Source organism: Sitophilus oryzae, unplaced genomic scaffold, assembly GCF_002938485.1.
Source record: "Sitophilus oryzae breed Bouriz unplaced genomic scaffold, Soryzae_2.0 scaffold_1508_pilon_pilon, whole genome shotgun sequence".
Classification (NCBI taxonomy): Eukaryota; Metazoa; Arthropoda; class Insecta; order Coleoptera; family Curculionidae; genus Sitophilus; species Sitophilus oryzae.
The window spans coordinates 2,460,027-2,481,748 of NW_022146179.1; the positions used below are offsets into that span (position 1 = coordinate 2,460,027).

At 30.5% G+C, this 21,722-nt stretch overlaps 2 protein-coding genes and 3 long non-coding RNA genes across 7 annotated transcripts in view; 4 read left to right on the forward strand and 1 right to left on the reverse strand.

Moving 5' to 3' along the window:
* LOC115878390 (1-phosphatidylinositol 4,5-bisphosphate phosphodiesterase classes I and II) overlaps positions 1 to 6,610 on the forward strand; it is a 333,255-nt gene extending 326,645 nt beyond the window's left edge. For both annotated transcript variants that reach the window (XM_030894884.1, XM_030894885.1), the window contains exon 19: positions 5,192 to 6,610. In XM_030894884.1, the coding sequence (XP_030750744.1) occupies positions 5,192 to 5,295 (104 nt within the window). In that variant the 3' untranslated portion in view covers positions 5,296 to 6,610. The remainder of the gene's footprint in view (positions 1 to 5,191) is intronic.
* A 914-nt stretch (positions 6,611 to 7,524) lies between these two features.
* Positions 7,525 to 7,878, forward strand: LOC115878397. Its single transcript, XR_004049512.1, has 2 exons — positions 7,525 to 7,618; positions 7,677 to 7,878. It is a non-coding gene; the product is annotated as an uncharacterized LOC115878397 (long non-coding RNA).
* A 2,737-nt stretch (positions 7,879 to 10,615) lies between these two features.
* LOC115878398 lies at positions 10,616 to 11,082 on the forward strand. Its single transcript, XR_004049513.1, has 3 exons — positions 10,616 to 10,719; positions 10,776 to 10,892; positions 10,947 to 11,082. It is a non-coding gene; the product is annotated as an uncharacterized LOC115878398 (long non-coding RNA).
* A 4,543-nt stretch (positions 11,083 to 15,625) lies between these two features.
* LOC115878400 lies at positions 15,626 to 16,028 on the forward strand. The gene is made up of 2 exons (XR_004049515.1): positions 15,626 to 15,704; positions 15,760 to 16,028. It is a non-coding gene; the product is annotated as an uncharacterized LOC115878400 (long non-coding RNA).
* Positions 16,029 to 16,230: 202 nt separating this feature from the next.
* LOC115878399 (pyruvate carboxylase, mitochondrial) overlaps positions 16,231 to 21,722 on the reverse strand; it is a 64,760-nt gene continuing 59,268 nt past the window's right edge. For both annotated transcript variants that reach the window (XM_030894894.1, XM_030894893.1), the window contains one exon: positions 16,231 to 16,786. In XM_030894894.1, the coding sequence (XP_030750754.1) occupies positions 16,628 to 16,786 (159 nt within the window). In that variant the 3' untranslated portion in view covers positions 16,231 to 16,627. The remainder of the gene's footprint in view (positions 16,787 to 21,722) is intronic.

Consider the following 21,722-nt stretch of genomic DNA (forward strand, 5'->3'; position numbering starts at 1 on the left):
AGTAGCTAACTTATCATATGAGTATCATATACAGTAGAATTATGCAGGTATTAACATCAAGAGTATTATCACAGACCATTTACGATAATAAGCGTAACAGGTAAGATGGTACTGAGTTGAGATGTGTAGCATTATCACACACACAATGTTTACATTACTTATTTAAAATCAAATATCTCTAAAATATCTAATAAATTAATAATAATTGATTAAATATTTATATACAATAATTTTTATAGATCTAAATTTAAAATTCCTTTAATAGTTTTCCTATTTCTCAATGTTTTGAAAACTACCATTTTTTATATTCTTAAAACATAATGTTTGAGGTATACGTTAAGACTGATACTGGAAGCATGAACCATTGATTGACGTTTAGTCAGTTTTTATGAGTAAATTACGACAATCAACTACTAAGGAAAAAAAGAGGAACACTCTTAAATAGTATTTGGTATTTAGTAGGTATACTTAGATAACTTAAGTATAGAGCTACTATATACTTGGTAGGTGACAGAACTGGCGATCGTAGGGATTTTAGTCTCAAGCATAGGCAGTATTAATATATTGTGTGTTAAATATTTACAGCGGCAAAAAGGTATATATACGTAATTGTAATAACTAACTTCACAATACATTCAAGCGTAAAAATTACTTATAATTAGAATTATAGTTACATCTCAAAAACTAAGAACTACAGTTTTCTTTTCAGTGCTGTAATTTGAATTCTAGCAAAAAATGTATTTTTTTAATTAAGGTTATTAAGACAACTACAGTGGAATTTTTTCTATTCAAGATTTTGAACGGAAGTTACGTCTCAAAAACTAAGAACTACGGTTTTCTTTTCAGCACTGTAGTTTTAATTCCCACAGAAAATGTTTTTAATTTCTTAATCACAAAACAGCCATCACAAAAACTAACAACTACACTTGTTTTATTATGCTTCTCTGATACAGTTAAACTTTTTCAATTCAAAACTTTGAACGGAAGCACACTGAGGCATAAAAGATATTTAAAATTAGAGTTAAAGTTAGATCTCAAAAACTAAGAACTACAGATTTCTTTTCAGTGCTGTAATTTGAATTCCAGCAGAAAATGTTTTTCAAAAATTTTATAGACTGTAGTGCCATCTGAAAAACTAACAACACATTTGTATTGTTGAACTTCTCTGATTTGAACTGCAGTTGTCGTTTTTGAATTTTCAACTTTAAATGCAATCCCATTTGCTAAAAAAATGGTTAAAAAACTATACAGAGTGGTCCGAACTGTATTCCGGAAACTTCGGCAGCATATTCTGCAGATAAATATAAGTAAAAAAGTTCGTATAAATGTATGTCCTAAAATGCTTAGTTTCGTAGATACAGGGTATAGAAATTTTCAACTTTATTTCGATTTTTCCCAAATAACTGCTGAAGTAACGTCAATATTTGGATTAAAACTGGTGTGTGGGAGTTTTTTGATATGAGAAATTTGATTTTGATGTCAATATGACTCCTATTTGTAGGAGGCGCCACCTATATGTGTTTTAACTGTTTTGAACAGAACATTTTTAATGACTTTCTATCCGTAGATGTATAAAACTACTCAGTAAGAAAATATACATCTCCGTGACTTTTTACGTAAAAAATATCTCTTGGTAAAAATCGCTGCGGGCAACCGTTCTTAACATAGTTCGTTCTTAGATTAGTCATTGACAAAAAATAAACACGATGAGTAAATAGTGATTTGACTGAAATAATAAATTTGTGAAATTTTTATTTTTTTAAATTCATCATAAATTTTTCTGCAAAAAAATTATGATAAAATAGTTTCCGTTGAACGTTTGACCCAAAAACATTTCAGATTTATGATTTCAATCTAATAACTATGTAGTAAACATGTTTAATTTATATCAGTGATGACAGAATTTTTTTTACTAAGTAGTTTTATACGAAAAGTTATGACTCTTCAAACCAGTTAAAAAATATGTAGGTGGTGCCCTCTACAAGTAGGAGTCATATTGATATCAAAACCATATTTCTCATGTCAAAAAACTCCCAGACACCAATTTTGTTCAAATATCGAAAATCAAAAAATCGAAATAAAAATGAAAGTTCTACACCCTGTATCTCCGAAACTAAGCAATTTAGGTTAATTTTTTACATATTTTGATCTTCAGAATATGCTGCCGAAGTTTTCGGAATACAGTTCGGAACACCCTGTATATGTGCTTTAAACTTCTAAGGCAAACTAATGTAAGGATGCCCTATATATTTCACCCCTTTCTTGAACGTTGTGGCGATTGCGTATATATATTTCTTGTTTTATTAGGTTAATTTTATTAATCCTATCTAATCTTGTCTAAAACAAAAAGTCTATAATTAAATTATCAAATGATTTATTATTTTATTATCATATACAATAAAATTATGCAGTTTAAACTTTCGTTTAGGGTGTTATAGCAATGCCTATGTCGTACCCACTTAGTGTAATTGTCCGTTTCATGAAATGGATATCCACTTCGCGAACTGAAACCAACCAGTTCGCGAAGTGGATATCCATTGACATCTACATTACTTACTGAAAATTAAGGATCTCTAAATTCCAGTGTTTTTATAATTATTGGCAAAATAGTATTTCTTTGAGCTTCTCAATAATTTGTTAATATCTATAACATTAAAGAGAGGGTTAATAAATTAACTAATTCCCCCACTTCAGTACTAGTTGTTTAACAAAATAAAAGATATTTATATATGCATTTAATAAAAAGGCATTCATACTATCTTAATGTGTAGTTTTGTAACCTACCTGTCAATAGAGTAAGAAACATTAGACAGTTGATGTTTTTCGTCGTTTCATTGTGATAGTAGAAGTTAGCGAAACAAGAGACATTTAAGTGATATTTTTGCTTAACTTTTTATGTTAAGTTAATTCCTTTACTACTGTATATCGTATTAATTTGAGATGTGTGTAAATATTATGGTGATTTGTCTGTGAGAATTATCCTTTTTTCCCCATTGAAATAATATAATTGGGTGTTTTAAAAAGTAATCGTTGAATATAAATTATTGTAGAACATATTATGTTTCTTTAAATTAAATTAATTTTTAGTGGCCTAAAAGACATTTTTTTAGTCTAAGTAACTGTGCCAAATATAATATGCGTTGCATTTTAAGGTTGTTTTTGATCTGGAACAAATAATAGTGAATGATCCAGTTTGATATTTATATTGAAGTAGTTCCACCAATTTGGCGTTTCTATTTAATTATCCTTCCGGTATGTTCCATACTCAGTGTTCAAAGCCTAATTGTACCACTTTATGTAGTCGTCAAGCAAATTTTTCACTTTAGAAAATCGTATTTTATAAAAAACGATAGGCAAACGACTAAAGAATTTTAGCATACGACAATCTTTTAGAAAGTTTGTAAAAATTAGAGGTAAATTTTAGACGGTATGATACACCAATTATAATACCTGAATATTACTCAGTGGGACTATTTTTTTAGTAGAGCCGGTTTCCTTCATTAATTAGTCGAATTACAAACATTCAAAATTACTATATAGGGTGAATCTTAAATAAATGCAAATATTTGTGCGTCTCGAAAGTGGCTCACACCTATAACTTTTTTATTTTTTCAGATAAAAAACGAGATTTGGTAGGTTAGTACATGACATAAATTAGGATTGATTGACATATTCAATTGTTTTCGGTCACTTCACCGGAAATGACTACAACTTTTGATTTTTAAATGGCACTCTCGATATTTTTTTACTTTATTCGATAGAAAATATCACTCTGAATTGAATGACATATCATATGTAAACTTTTGACATATTCGCTTAAAAACAAATTGTACTTTAAATTTCAATCTAGAGTGCCATGGCTATGTTAAAAACACTAATTTTTAATCAAGGACTCTTGGAAAAATAGATTTGATCGTTTAAAGTGTCTTGTCCTGGCCGGTTAAAAGATGCCCAAATCGTATTTTAATCATATCTCAATTTTTTCAAATGAAACGAAGGTGGCTCATTAGCATATTTAGAAAAAGCATTTTTTTACGAATAATTTGATAACACACACTTGGTATTTCGAGTCAAATTTTCGTGATGAATCGCATGTTACAATTTCAAATTAACCATATGTGAAAATGTCAAAAATTGACATATGATGTCATTCTATTCAGAATGTAATTTTCTATCGAATAAAGTAAAACAATCCCGAGGATGCCACTTAAAAATCAAAAGTTTAGTCATTACCGCTGAAACAGGAAGCGACCGAAAACAACTGAATACGTCAATCAATCCTAATTTATGTCATATACTAACATACCAAATCTCGTTTTTTTAACTGAAAAAATAAAAAAGTTATAGGGGTGAGCCACTTTTGAGACACACCCGGTATAATCCAAAATAACCGAATTATTTTACTTTAAGAATTTCCAAAAAAAAATATTTTTTGCTTAAATTTTGAGAACCACTGGATCTTTTCTAGCTTCTCTTTCTTGTAAATTTGATCTACTACCTATGTTGCCATATTATCAAGAAATTATGGTTTTTAACTAAAACTTCCAAAAAAAATAACAAAACTTCAAAAAATAAAAAAAAATCGTGAAAAAAACCTCATAATCATGTTTCTGGGGTCGAAATATACTACCCATAAAAAATATTTGCACTTATTTAAAACTCACCCTGTATAAAATACCTCTGGATTGCCACTAAAAAATTTATGTCGGTGCATCCACCTAAAATGAAATAAAATTATTTGTTTGCCTATCAAATGTATGTAAAACTCTTACAGTAAGAGTAAACCAAAATTGAAACTTAGAGAGTACCTATAGATATAGTTGTAGATTTCAGAAAAAATGGAGGATAAAGTAACCAAAAAAATACAATATTTAGATTGTAAAGTAAAATACTCATCTAGTCAAGCTAGATTATAAAGTAAGAAGTGTAGTATAAGTAATGTATAATTCGTATAGTCTAACGATAATATAAGAATATAATTTCGTTTTTATTTGATTTTTGAAACCAAATTGGGCTGATTTTCTAGATTTATTCTACACAGTAGCAACCTAGTAAATATTTATTTTTTAAAATACTAAAGACTTCGTTAAAAATGGAAAATAGAATTATTCCAAAACCTACAAATGCGTCTAATAAAAATACTTTCGCGCTTGTTTCTATTTTGTTTTCATAAAAGATTTAATTTTTACAGTTGAACCAGAAAATGCCATAGTACCTACACCTTCTGTACGATGGGCATTTAACCTCAAATACGTTTATGCCGTTCATTCCTCGATATTAAATGATTATAAGTAAATGTTGGTAACAATTACAAATCGTTGGAAAGCAGATGTGATACCTAGGAGATGGGAACGAGGTACTACATAATTTTTATTAGGTGTTGGTGTTTTCAGTTTCAATTCATATCCTGACTCATCGCCATTGTAGAAGCCTTTTTTCCATGACGCATTATTTCTAACTAACAAATCTAGGTTTTCCGTTTTTAACATCAAGCAATGTCACAATGTCTTTTCTTTATTCACACCTTCTATAACTTAATCGTATTCATCCATATAGAGACTGAAAGGCTTGTCTGTAGGATATAATGATAATTAAAATTTTGTTTTGAAAAGTTGCTAAATTAATGAAATAGTATCCCGTTACTGCAGTAATAGTAATTGTTAATTAATTGTTATAGAGAAATTTAGTTAAAAATGGTTCTATTGTAATATTGGCACTTGTAGTTGAGAAATTATCGTTTCTAATTTATTTAAAAACTTACTGATGTCGTAGATATTGAGTTTAGTTTATTCCAAATCAGATAATAGAAAGGAGAATCGTACCTTAATCAGTTATGACATTCATTGTGTTCTTACTAAGATTATCTAATCTGTATATTATTTCTTTAGGGCTATTTTAAATGTCTTGAGCTCTCTACAAGTGTTCGAAAGAGTATATATACAGTATATAGCATAGACCTATACGGTTTAGTTCAGTCATCACACTTTACAATGTAAAAGGGAATGTTGAAATACGGCCTACTATAGTTTAAATTTTATATTTCCAGTTGTATCTGTTCGTTGTCTACTGTCTCATACTTCTTTCCCATAAGCAGCTGATCTAGTCATTGTACTTAATACAAATAAACTATAATATACTTGCTTATGGTAAAGATCCATAGTGAATTAATCTGGGACTTAACAATTTTTACTTCTTATTCTAAATCGTGTGTATTTTTTACACATTTTAAAAACAAAATTTGTTAGTTACCCTTCATAAATTTGATACGTATATATTAAAACTAAAAAATCAAAGGGGTTTAAGTATGGTTCATTACCAAACTTGTATATTCTTTTTAATTCAACCAATTTACAAAGCCCTTTGATTTTTTAATATTAATCAAAAATGGTTTATACTTAATAAACAGATCTCAAGGAGTCCTTGGGATACATTCCAAAGTTTTCTTTTCAGTTGATGTAATGTTTTTGTATTTTATTTAAAGTAGTTTAAAATCTTGATATTTTGTATTTTCCAACTTGTGCCTTTGATAATTTTACTGTTCTTTATATTTGTCTAAAAATCATGTATTACATGTGTTTCATAATAATGTTAATGTCTAAATAGATTTTATGTGCTAAACTTGGTTGTTGTTTCATTATTACCTACGCTCCTTCAAAATATTCATTGACACAATTTTTTTATATTCCCAGTGTATTGAACTATAAGTTCTAAGGACGTAGTTAAAAATAAAATAAATTATTATACCTTAAGCTTTACCTCAAAAAATAGGTAACAACCTATTCTCAAATCTACTGAATATACATATAAAATTCGGTCAAGCCGTTTCGGGGGAGTATGGTAACAAAAACTGTGACACGTATTAGAAATAAGAGTAAGATCATGTTCCACAGGTGTTTACCCAAATGCTACGTATTAAGGCAATATCGAGCCTAACAATTAACCCCCCCCCAGCTACCAATATTTTTCCGTAATTTTTTTGAAATTTCTTATGAATTATATTATAAACCTCAACGATGTAGTTGCAAGTGAGATAATTTAGAAACAAAAAAACTTTCAATTATTCTGTTTTGTTTTGTAGTTGAGAAAATTGTTTTGATTTGTTTTGGTATTAAAATGATAATAATTTCTATGGAAAATAGCAGAAGACTTTTAGACAGCCTATATTAGAATCATTAAAATGCAAAGAAATAAAAATAAATAACTTAAAAAAACTGTTATTTTATGTTTCTAAATGTAAAGGATTGCTTATTAAAATGAATACATTCCTTCTTCTATTTTTCGTTTGGCAATTTTATTTAACGTGGTTTTATATCTTATTTTCTACTTTCCAACTTGTAACTGATAATTTTACTGCTATAATTTTTACTGTGCTTTGTCAAATAACTATGTATTACAGGTGCTCTATAATAACGTCAAATTCAATGGTCAAAAACCATTTTACATGCCAAAATGAGGTTTGCTTTTTGCTTATAATATTTTACCTGATGTTTGTTACCTACAATGCTCCGTGAAACATTACAATAATGAACTACAGCTGTCAATATTCAAAATATTTCATTGTCATTTTTTTCAAAATTTCTTGTGAACTAAAGTATGACCAACGACGATTTAATTGCAAGTAAGATAATTTAGAAAAAATAACTTAGGTAATTATACCTACTTTATTTTGTTTTTAGTTGGAAAAATTGTTGCAATAGTAATTTTGATTTGTGTTGGAATTAATCTGATAAAGGCACAATAATACAAATTATTGATAAATGATAGAAGAACTTTTCGAAGAGATTATTTGGCTCTGGTAGGATATTAAATGCATGAAGAAATAAAATGAAATACTACTCTATTTATCTAACTATGAAATAAAATATATTTAAACTCAAATTACGTTATACTATATTTACCATTTATTATGGTACCTAGGTATAGTACGAGAGCTAGCAACGTCGGAAAAACAAGTATTTTAAGACGTCTGGCTCTTTGATATATCTTTTACTATGCTCTCTATAACAGCATGCGGCCAGTCTGGCTGCGGGTAAACGTTGCGTTCCCTACTGCGCATTGAAAAAAGATTCTATATTTTTATTAGTCCTTTAAATTCTAGTATTGAATATAAATCGAACATGTCTCTAAAGCGCAGTGCGTAGAGTTTCCGACCACGAATCGATGATTCAGAGTTCGAATCCGGGTCAGGACAAAAACTTTTTTTATTTTATTTTTGTTTATATTCTGATAGTAAAGTACCGTAAAATGGGGTGAATAGAAACATAGGGGTGAATAGAAACAAAATTTCTGAAAAAAATCAAATCACGATTAAAAATATTCAAAGTAAAAAGAGTCGACATATCTAATTTTTCTATCATTGGTAATACACAATAAAATGTAAAAACTATATTTTTATCTGTGGCAGCACTGTTTCTGTCAATCAGCTGATCAATAAATGTGAGATCGATTTATCACCTATTTTGTATGGCGCGAAAACTTTATAAATAAAATATTTATTTTTAAAGTAATACTTAAGCTGGTACATGTAAGTTGTTATATTATATGTATTGTTAATTATTGCTAAACCTTCTTAAATATGTAATAATTATCTGTTTCTAATCACCTTGTTGGAAATAGAATAGATAAAAACCTTAACATCAATGTGTGTTTCTATTCTCCCGAATAGCAGGTGAATAGAAACACAAAAGTTATTTTTATGTAATATTTATATGCATATTTTTCAAAAATCAAATTATATGTATACGCAAAGAACAAACAAAGACCCATGTTTTAAAATATTCGGGAACATAATACCACATTTTTATCAACTGGTATATCGCTAATAGCCTACGAAACTGTTTCTGTTCACCCCATTTTACGGTATTAAATATTTGTTTTTTTTTAATTACCAGAATTATTTAATACTTTACTATCAGAATATAAACGAAAATAAAATAAAAAAGTCTTTGACCTGACCCGGATTCGAACTCTGAATCAACGGTTCGTGGTCGGAAACTCTACGCACTGCGCTATGGAGACATGTTCGATTTATATTCAATACTAGAATTTATAGGACTAAATTAATAAAAAATATAGGATCTTCTTCCGATGCGCAGTAGTGAACGCAACGGGTATCGGCATGCTGTTCCAGAGAGCATAGTAAAAGAGATATCAAAGAGCCAGACGTCTTAAAATACTTTCTCGAAAACGTTGCTAGCTCTTAAGCGGCCCATACATTATCAAACAAATTGCGCAACGCAGACCGTTGCGCAACGAGTTGCCAATGTATGGTAGTGTTTGATGCGTTGCGTAATTGTTTGATGAGTTTCAAGAATGTTTGAATTCTTTTGTGCAACAGGACTGTTTGCGCAACGCGTTGTGTAGTGTATGTGTGTGTTGCGCTTCGTTGTGCAATATTTTAGTTCTTTCATCCAAATTCTTTGTTTTCTTTTTCGTTTTTTGGTATCATCGACATCATCTAGGGCATATACGATAATAATTGAAGCAATGGCAATTGAGGACATGATTGTTTCTCAAACAATGCACAACTTTTAATAAACAGTTTGATCAAAATTTTACTAAGTGCATGGATGAGGCAGTTGTGCAACGGAACGTTGCGCATCGCCTTGTCGCGCAACTTGTTCGATAGTGTATGGACCGCTGAATCAGTTGTGCAACGCAACGTTGCGCATCGCTTCGTTGCGCAATTTGTTTGATAATGTATGGGCCGCTTTAGACTACTATATCACCTGATGATGTGCGTCTCAAAAGTGGCTCGCTCCTATAACTTTTTTATTTTTTCAGATAAAAAACGAGATTTGGTATGTTAGTATATAACATAAATTAAGATTGATTGACGTATTCAATTGGTTTTGGTCACTTCCTGTTTCACCGGAAATGACTACAACTTTTGATATTTAAATTACACCCCCGGTATGTTTTTTACATTTTCGATGGAAAATAACACTCTGAATAGAATGACATATCAAATGTCAATTTTTGAAATTTTTGCATATAGTTTATTTGAAATTGTAACATGCGGTTCATGTGTGCGGTAATAAATTATTCGTAAAAAAATGCTTTTTCCAAATATGCTAATGAGCCACCCTTGTCCCGTTTGAAAAAATTGATATGAAATGAAATATGATTAAAAATACGATTTGGGCATCTTATAACGGGCCCGGACAAGACACGAAAAACATTAAACGATCAAATCTATTTTTTTCAAGGTTTCGTGATTAAAAATTAGTGTTTTTAACATCCATGGCACTCTAGATTGAAATTTAAAATATGATTTTTTTAAGCGAAAATGTCAAAAGTCATTCTATTCAGAGTGTCATTTTCTCTCGAATGAAGTAAAAATACACCGGGAGTGCCATTTAAAAATCAAAAGTTGTAGCCATTTCCGAAACAGGAAGTGACCATAAACAATTGAATACGTCAATCAATCCTAATTTATGTCATATACTAACAAACCAAATCTCGTTTTTTATCTAAAAAAATATTAAAAAGTTATAAGACTGAGCCACTTTTGAGACGCACCCGGTATATAACGTAACATTGAACGACTTTACCTGTTTACTTTAATTTTAATTACCTATGCTTCACTTTGCAATATCAAGCCCCAACAATTAACTACAACTGTCAATATTTAAAATATTTCATTGTCATACAATGGTCATACATTATTTTCAAAATTTCTAGTGAACTAAACTATGACCACCGATGATATAATTTCAAGTGAGTTAATTTAGAAACAAAGAAAAGGTATAATCAATTATATTTAACTTTTTTAGTTCTGAAAATAGTTGCTATAGTAGTTTTGATTTGTGTTGGTATTAATGTGATAAGATAATAATAATTTGACTGGAAAATGGCGGAAGACTGTAAAAAAAGAAGCTTTTTTGGCACTCGTAAGTTTTAAAACTGTATAATATCTGTTAAAATTCAAAGAATATTTTTTTCAGTAATCAAATTTGGTATTTTCTGTGGTGTTGTATACTATGGTTGTAAATACGTAAAGAAATTAAAATGAACATTGCTATTACCTAAGTATAATAATAATAACAATATGGCTGAAAATGATAATAAAAATTTTTCAATAAATACTTATTTTCTAATTATTTTATATGTTGTCGCGTGAATGGCTGCAATACAAACATTGCGAACGAATGGTAACATTCGTCACGTCTGTTCTCGGCTTAACATTAAAACTATTTAAAAAAAAGCTCGTACAACTTACACCGGTTCCCCGTCGATTGCCAAAGTTGCGTTAGGCGACATTAGGCGACGTGAGCGTTTCTACGGTTTTTTAAGGGTAAGAGTTTAAAATTCATAGAGGGGTACTCCCTATGGTCTAACCTGATCACGCCGGTTAGAGATCAGGTTAGACCGCATATCACATAAGAATCACTGTTCATTTTTTTTATTGTAGTTTGTACAATAAAACGTCTCAAGAGCATTCTGGAAATTAAAAGACAGGGTTTTCTACAATCATGACTTGAGTACAAAAACAAAACTTGCAGTGTACCAAGCAATTATAATCCCCACCATGTTAGATGGGAGCGAAGCCTGGGTGCCGTATCGCCGACACATGAACGCATTAAACAAGTTGCAACAGAGACACCTTAGACAACTCTTAAAAATCCGGTGGTTCCATCATGTCTCAAACGTATCGGTCCTTGAAAAATCTAACTGCGAGAGTATTGAAGTCACGGTTACGAAATCCCGCTTAAGATGGGCTGGTCACGTATGCAGAATGAAAGAAAACCGCATACCAAAAGCTACGGTGAGCTTGTAGACGGTAAGAGGGGGCCGGGTGGACAACTGAAAAGGTACAAGGACATTTTCCACGAAAACTTAAAGGGAATTAACATGCAGAATGAGTGGGAAGAAGCAGCTCATAATAGAACTCAATGGAGAAGAATTGTACTCAGTTAACGGCGACAATCAAGAAGTAAAGAGGCAACAAAGCAATGAGATTGTGTGTCAATGTTGAATGTCCGGAGTGCGGTTGGGAGATAACATCACGTATCGGGCTTTTCAGCCACAAAAAAGGTCATGAAAGAAAACGCCTTGCGTGACCATCTTTTGATGCGTGTCGAATATTCGTCAACGAGTAGTGGCAGTAGTAGCATTATCTAATATCCCGTGTATAGAATGTTCGGCCATCGTTCAACGTCTCGTCATAGGCCGTGGCCCAACATAGCTGCATACGAAAGTAAATGCAAAGGAGTAATATTCTATATAAAATACAAATTGATAGCGTTTTAAAATAATATACTTAGTGAGTTGCTGATGCTTTAGAAATAGAAATTTCAACAGTCCAAAAGATTGGAATTAAAAGGATCATAACTGATGAAGAGTTCAAGAAAAAAAAGAATAAATGCCGAAAAATGGAACTCGCTCAATCAATAATATAGGAACGTACTTAAATTATATATATTTTTTCTAAACAATATGAACTGATCTCAGACACACCCAAAAACTCATATTTGACAAATAGTGATGACGTAACGGTGAACGATGACTGAACAGTCCTTAGCACAGCCTATCAATTATACCATATTGGCAAGAGACAATCTTGGGTCGGTATCTATATGTCTAGGAGTGATTCGCTATGACAAATAAATTTTCTTGCTTGACGATAAGATATCCCCCAGCAGAACAAGCACAAAGGTGAAATGACAGTTACTAAAACCAAATGTGCAGTGATCTACGTAATACCGTAATTATTTCTGCAGTCTATCCCGTGTCTACGTGGAATGAATAAAAGAGTATGATAAATGTATTACGTAACGTTGAACGACTTTTTACCTGTTTACTTTAATTTTTTATTATACCGGGTGCGTCTCAAAAGTGGCCACCCCCTATAACTTTTTTATTTTTTCAGATAAAAAAACGAGATTTGGCATGCTATTAGTATATGACATAAATTAGGATTGATTGACGTATTAAATTCTTTTCGGTCACTTCCTGTTTCACCGGAAATGACTACAACTTTTGATTTTTAAATGGCACCGTCGCACAGTAGGCAATATGTCCAAACCAAGTTGCAAAAAATAACATCCAGAGTTAGCATTTATGGCAATAACATTAGATTGGAAACATATTAGTTAAGAGAAAACCACATAAAACTAACAAAAAAACATATTCGGAGTCTCTTTCGAGGGGCTGTAAAACGAACTTTGCGCAAAACCTACATTTTCAGTTAATATGTGTCCAATAAGCCTTTTTTTCTACAAGTTTTTAAATAGTAGGCATTGCATTCAAGTGACGCAGTATTATAACAATTGAATCGGACAATCTTAGCTTGCTGTCAATAATTATTGTGAAATTGTCATAACGTGTTTTACGTAGATTCCCGGTTGCGATAAATTTATTGTTAAGGTAAGTATAAAAAAGTATCTTTTATTTTGATTTTTTGGATTAAAACTAGGTAAAGGTCAAAGTAGAACATAATTATTTAAGGTTTTTTTAATAGTGGCATATATTCTATCTTAGAAAAGTTAAGTCAAAAAAATCGCAAAAAATCGCAACATTAAATTTATTGGAAGCGTAAGCCTCCATGGGTATGTGTATAGTAAGATCCTTTATGTGGATACTTCTCATAAATTAATTGTTATAGTAGCTAGAGAAGAACTTGAAATAAAAAAGTTACGTAATTTTTCTCAAGATTTCCAAAGAGGTATGTCATAAATGTCAAATGACATTTTTTGACAAATTGACAAATTTTGACAGTACCTAAGTTTTTAAATTAAATGAAATGGATTTTTCTTTCAGATTTAAGTGCACTTTGTGACCATTGCTTCCAACTGTTATAAAACAAAATATCAGTAAATAGTAAGCAATCTTTTGTGGGAAATATTACAATTTTAATGGCCAATGGTTAAAAATAGTGATAGCAAAGTAAGCATTTCAAAATCAGAAGGAAAAATGCTATTTAAATATATCATATACGGGGTATTTTATTTAATTTAGGAATTCCTGTTATCTCATTGTGACATTACGCATGGCATCATGTAGAGGATTCTTATGAGTTTTATTGGTAACCATATTGTGATGCACGGGTAATATCACTCCGCGACAACTATAGGTATTCCTAGCTATTATAGCAATTTAACAATAATTCATTTAAGAGGGGTGACCAGATATAATGGATATTACTTTACAAAAAAATGCATTTAGGCGAATACATCACACATCAGACTAACTAAATTAATAATGTAGGGTTTTCTTTTATACAATGACACCCCCTTTATCTTCTTTATTTACCGTTTCCGAAAACTGTCTCAAATGAAAGTGGTTTAGAATAAATTTGCCAAAACAGTCTATTCTGCATATACAAAGTGCTTCAAAAAGTCTGGGCGTGGTTCAACTATCTTATTTCAAATTAGGTATAGGTTATGCTGCATAAAAGTCGTTAGGATTTTTAGCAAGAGAAAATAAAAATCAAATAAAAAATTAGGTACTAATTTGAAATAAGAAAGTTGCGGCCACGCACAGGATTTCTAAGGCACCCTGTATATGCAAAGAAGACTGTTTTGAAAAATGTATTCGAGACCATTAAACTTTTATTCAAGACAATTTTTTCGAAAACGTCGAATAAAAAAGATACAGAGGATGTCAATAGGTATATATAACAAACCCTGTATATGCCGGAGGAGTAAAAATTGCTCAATATTTGTCTGTTTCATCTTGGCTCTGCCAAAAATCGTAAAATTTAGTGAAATGTAAAATATTCTTACCGGATTTTGGTAGCTGTATTAGTCAAAAGATGATTTTATGAATCCCCCCACCACCCCCAACCACTCTCAAGTCAGCCAAAACTAACTGGGTTCACGGGCTACTGGCATAGAATGTTTTTACCAAAATTGAATGAAATCGTACAAAAAAAGAATTTTTGCAACATATTTCTGGATTTTTGCCCACTGTGCGTCGGTATTTTTTTACTTCATTCCATAGAAAATGACATTCTGAATAGAATAACATATCATATGTCAACTTTTGACATTTTCACTTAAAACAAAATTGAATTTTAAATGTCAATTTAGAGTGTCATGGCTGTGTTAAAAACACTAATTTTTAATCAAGGAGCCTTGGAAAAATATATTTCATTGTCTAATGTTTTTCGTGTCTTGTCCTGGCCGGTTAAAAGATGCCCAAATCGTATTTTTAATCATAACTCAATTTTTTCAAATGGAACGAGGGTGGCTCATTACCATATTTGTAAGAAGCATTTTTTATGAATAATTTGATACCACACACTTGGTATTTCGAGTCAAATTGTCGTGAATCGCATGTTGCAATTTCAAATAAACCATATTCGAAAATGTCAAAAGTTGATATATGATATGTCATTCTATTCAGAATGTCATTTTCTATCGAATAAAGTAAAAAAATACTGAGGGTGCCATTTAAAAATCAAAAGTTGTAGTCATTTCCGGTGAAACAGGAAGTGACCGAAAACAATTGAATACGTCAATCAATCCTTATTTATGTCATATACTAATATGCCAAATCTGAACTTTTTATCTAAAAAAATAAAAAAGTTATAGGGGTGAGCCACTTTTGAGACGCCCCGGTATACCTATGCGTCACTTTGCAATATCTAAAGGTCCAACAATTAAGTACACCTGTAAATATTCAAAATACTTTGGCATTGTCATATCTCTATTCAAAATCTCTTATGAAGTAAATTATGAGGTCCGATGATGCAATAACACGTGAGAAAAATGGGAAAACGAAATATTAAAAACTAATTTTGTTATATTTTGTTAGTGATGAAATATGCTGCAGTAGTATTTTTGATTTGTGCTGGTCTCAGAATAATACGATGATAATATATTATTTCTATCCAAAAAGGCAGAAGAATATTATAAAAAAGCTGTGGCACTTGAAAGTACTGATGATGTATCTGATAAATGCGAAGCAAATATACCTATCAAACTTGGAATCATTGATGTGATATGATGTGATATTATGGTTGTAAATACATGAAGCAATAAAACTAAATGATAGTATTAAATAATAAAAATGATGAAATTATGTTTAAGTTTATAAATGCAAAGGATTGAAAGTATTAAAATCCGTCTGTGTTTTGTTTAAAAAATATATTATATAAAATGGAATTCTTATAGAAAACATAACAATAACATTGAAAAATATAACAAAAATTGTATATTTGAAAAATATATTTTAAATATTTATTTCCTACCTATTTTAAGTGCCTGAAATTAGAAATGTCTTTAATAAACCAACCATTAAAACTATTCAGAAACTCATCTGACACTTTCAATACCTTAAATACCGTATGATCGGAAAAAAACGGCGTCAGCGATGGCTATAAAATGAAGATCGATGCCATTTTATATGTAAACTTATATGGGGAATGTCATCGATATTCATTTCCAAGCCATCTTGACGCCATTTTTTTTTCGATCAAACGATAGTAATATTGATCTGTCTGTTTAACAGTTATATCGGCTAGGGTCAAAATCAGATTGATATTAGATAAATAAAAAAAATAAGGAATTATATCGAGACTTCTTTTTTCTATGGACTTTTTTTTAAATAAAAATAAATTTTGTACCGGTATGCCCAATGCACAGCCTGAAATTTTCCCTGATGATGCACGTTGTAGTCTACCTTATTCTACAGTAATTAGTAAGTCTTCGGCTTCTAGTTTCATGGCCATCTTGGCGCTAATTGATTTTACTACACCAGCAACAGGACTTTGAACGACAGTTTCCATTTTCATTGCGGAAAGAATGATAATAGGTGTTCCTTTTTCAACTTTGTCACCCACCTGAAAAGTTGACACAAAATTAATACATATTACTTTAACCGATAGGTTACGGTTTCAGTACAAGTTGAAGGACAATATCCAATAAGTACAATTATCCAATAGGAAAACAATTGTGATATATTAAAACACAAGAATACATATTGGACACATAATGTATATGGACAAAAGTATTTTGAATTTAAAAAAAAATATTTAATGTTTACCACGAGTAATTCTCTAATAATACTACTCGAAATCAGTGGAATAAATTAGTAGTTTCAATGAGGAAGATGCATATATTTTATTTTTCGCCAGAAACTGTTCAATTTATTAGAATAAATATGTGTAAATGCAAAAAAAAATTTTCTTGAAAGCAGTACCACAATTTTATAAAACGGGCCATTAAAATACTATGGAAAACGCAAACGACGCCTCGCGAATTGAAACGATATTCTATTGGTCTGACGTCACCCGCCGTTCTCGTCGACGCGCGATGGCTAGCAACAGCCAGACGTGTTCCGTTTATGTACGTATTTAGGTGGCGTACTAAGACATTTTTGTTGCTTTTAGCGTTGATTGAAGGAGCTTTTTATGCTTTTTTGTGCAGTTATTATTTGTATGTGTTGTGAATTTTTTAAGTAATGGCTGATTCCGGGTTTGTAAAAGCACAATCACATTACTTGCCAAAAGTCGATGCTTTTATGTTGGCTGCTTTTATAAATACATACTCCCAATTTATTGGTGCTGAATTACTAGGAAAAAAATAGAGAGGTATAAAACATTTATTCTTTGTAGTACTGAGGCATATTTAAGTATAAGTAGGTACCTACTGTTACAAACTTTTATATAGTTATAAATTAATGTTATAAACTTATTTTTCTGATCAGGTAGGGAGACGTATGGAGATAATGCTGTAGGTTATGTAGAAGTGAAAAGAGACAAAAATATTTGTTTAGTACGTGGAAAAATAACTCCACAGCATAGCGTGAAAAAGAAAGCTTTTTTTATATATTGACACCCCCTTACCCTTGTTATTTTTAAAGATTGTTTTTTTTACTGGAAATTATAGGAAATAAATTGTTTATCAGTAATAAAAATATTATACAAGGTGTCCCATAAGCAAACGCCAAAATTAAGTTACTTTTTTAAGTGAAACACCCTATATATTTTGAGATTCTTCGGAAATTTCTAGATATTCTAGATATATTTTATGTATAATATCCTATACCTATCTTCAAATGTTTACGAAATATTGACAGTTGAAAAGCGAAAAATACCTACAATTTTCTGCACCACCTTTTTTGGGACACCCTGTATAACTAGAATTAATTTTAAAAGAGAGTATATAAAAAACCATGCAACTTTTTTATTTAATGTTTTCTTCTAAAACTTGCAGTTAAGGCTGTATGTGGGTGTCAAAATATAATGAATAACCCTGTACATACATTCAAATTTCATATACCTATGTAAGACAATATACATAAATATATGAACTTACATCAAAATGATCTTCACAACAATAAATCGTAAAAATAGAGGATAATTTAACGTTTGTCTTTTCATCTCTTCTCATGGCCTTGGACCATTTTTTTCTGTTTTCGCTCATCCATTACTATTTATAAATATCACTAATTACTAATTATGTATTAATTAACACAAATAACTAAAATTTTGACTCGGATTCAACAGCCTTTAAAAGCAAACTGTGTAAAAATATGTGGGTGTCAAAATATAATGAATAACCCTGTACATACATTCAAATTTCATATACCTATGTAAGACAATATACATAAATATATGAACTTACATCAAAATGATCTTCACAACAATAAATCGTAAAAATAGAGGATAATTTAACGTTTGTCTTTTCATCTCTTCTCATGGCCTTGGACCATTTTTTTCTGTTTTCGCTCATCCATTACTATTTATAAATATCACTAATTACTAATTATGTATTAATTAACACAAATAACTAAAATTTTGACTCGGATTCAACAGCCTTTAAAAGCAAACTGTGTAAAATAAATACGCATCTGGCTCCACTCAACCAGAAGAACGGCGGGTGACGTCACAGTGGCAAGGCGCGGTAGAGAGCGTTTGCCCGGCCATTTAAATTAACAATATTTAATTATTTTATATTAGAGGCATTTCTTAACCGATATCAACGATTTCTTTTTTTGTTCAATTTGTAATTATATGAACTATTTTTTAAAACCATTATTTAAAAACATGCATTTTCCTCGTTAGCCGTAGAAGTTTATTCACCTGATTTTAATGTAAGTATTCAGAACGTCATAATTAGGGTTAGTAATTTTCAATTAGTGGAAAAAGTTAACAAACTTTTGACTTTTCCATTAATTATACTTCAAAATTTGCGAGAAATGTGCAATCAAAAGTTTATTGTTTTATAAGCTAAATATTATGCTTCCTCTATGGATACAATAGACTACCGCAAGCTGTTGATAGGATATTTTATTAATTTTAATTGTGTTTTTTAGACATTGTGAATGATCGTAAATTAAAAAATATAAAGTGTAATTGAAACTACTAATTTAAATTGGGAGGTTCTGAATGAAGCTTTACACACATTTTAATACCAAAGCGAATGGCGATTGTGTAAAATTCTGTAACAGCCCTAATAGGGTGCTTTCCATTAGGGTAAAGAGTACTACTGGTGGTACTTCTTGTATCCTTATAGATACAGTAATTTCAATAAATAACATAAAAAGCTAGAGCTTTGTTAAGAAAACAAGGTGCTCTCCCTTTAGTTTGAAAGAGCGAACACTTTCCAAGATATTTGCATTTATGTTACCGATTTTAATATCAGCGAAATGATAAAAAGTGTGAAGGAATTTTAAATAAATTAATCTCCTCATTTCTCCAATACTAAAATTGATACATCAGAACTTTTAAACCTTTTGTACTACAGGGTTCTAAAAATTTTTAAAAATATATAATTTACGTTTTTTATAAATACGTTTCGAGAAAAAAAAAGTATTTTAATTTTTACGCCACTATATTTGGAGAAAACGATACATAATTTTTTTTTTTCGATTGTCAATTGTTTTTATCTATCTTGAGTTTTTCTTGTACCTAAAAATAAAGCCTGCCTGAATCATATATGCCCGTTTTCTAACGATTTTGAGATACGCAATGTAGTTTTATTTTTTTTTATTTAGTTAATTTTTTATCGCAAAAACAGAGAGATGAAAAAAAAAACTTAACAGATCGATTTTGCTAAGAAACGATGGACAATCAAGAAAAAAATTGTTCAGAATTATTTTATTATTAAATATCAAGAGACAACTTTTAATCGGCATTAAACTGCTTACACTATTTTGCTAACAAGAGAAAAAAAGTCAGTGGCGTACACGCTTCTTTTTAGAAAAATATTCCAGTGTTGACCCATATGTACGTCCCTGGTGAATATGTCGACACTTTTTTAGCTTTAAAATATGTCACATTTATAGTTAACTTTACCATCAAAATTTCATTCGAAACGCTAAAAGTACTTGGAAGAAAATTATAATAAATCAAAAAAATATTAAGACTTTAACACCCTGTAGCTACGAAACAAAGCAGAATCGGGCCTATGTTGATATAAAAAAATAAATCTTATTTTTACGTGATGAATCTCCCCACGAGAGATGGCACATGTTTATTGAAACACCCTGTATAAACTTTTTTCATTAAAAAAATACCATAAAATTTTTTGGTCGCTTAAAAAACACCCTGTATATGCAAAGTATTGAACAGGTGCGTATCATATATTCGAGAATTATGTTAAGCATTGAGTAACTTTTTCAACTTTAAAATTGTTCTTTTTTCGGCAGGTCAGTGCATAAAATCTTTGTGGATAATTATCGTTTTTTTGTCTTACGCGGTACAAAACTAAAGGTGTAAAGTTAGGCTATTATAAGCTTGGTGCATTCTTCGCTGGTGCTACCACCATCGGAGAATACTGTAAACAGTGGACTAAACAAATACACGGATTCAAATAGCAAATACACGAAAAATTTGTTATATTCTAAAAAATGGTAGGAAGTATAATTTGTGCACATTCTAAAAATAAAAATAAAAAAGTAAAGATTTTGATACCTTCAGAAGGTCTAACTTGTATTATTATTATTATTTATTACTTCAGCTAATAAAACTTTTTAAATGAGTTCAACTAAGTTAGCGATAATAGTTTTATGCACCGATTTTGCTAGTGGGGACATAACTGAGGCTATTTCGGCTATAACGATTCACAAGACTTCAGTTTAATGTTATAATGGTTCCATTTTACGTAAGATAAGCTTCGTACTAATAACTATACTAAGGGCTGGCAAAGGATAGTCTTGGGTCGAGATTTCCGTATATAAGAAGACCACAATGCGTTTATAATGTACTGAACAAAGAGGGAACAGTGAACACGTTGCCAAAAGTATGAAATAAACCGAGAAACTGTGCACATTGCTAAGAGACGTGGAAGGGGATATAGCAGATTTGTCGCAGTCGACCGGTTGACCCAATTAGTACCTCTGTCAGTACTTGAAGTTCTAGAGAAAGGTGTACATCATGCGTTCAGCTTCACGATTTAATTACGTCTCGTGATACTTCATTTGTTTATTTATTAACAAATCGTCGTAATTTTCCCTATAACTTGAAAATTTTAAGTGCAAGTTAGAAACATTTGCATTTTTGGTAAAAATAAGTAGAATTGAGTGGGTGTTCGACAGTGGTCGCGCTATTAGAACTCTGAATTGAAAAATCGATATGTCGAAATCTACTAGAATTAATTGATTGTAGTTTTTCAAAAACTTTCTTCGCAGAAAGTATACAAAAATCTTTATAAATAAAAAAGTTACACGATTGCTAAAAACTGTTATGCACTAAAAGTAAATAGATGGGCTGTTTAAATTTTAGAATGGAAAAAACAACCTTATCGAATTTTTCTTATGTAAATATATTGTAA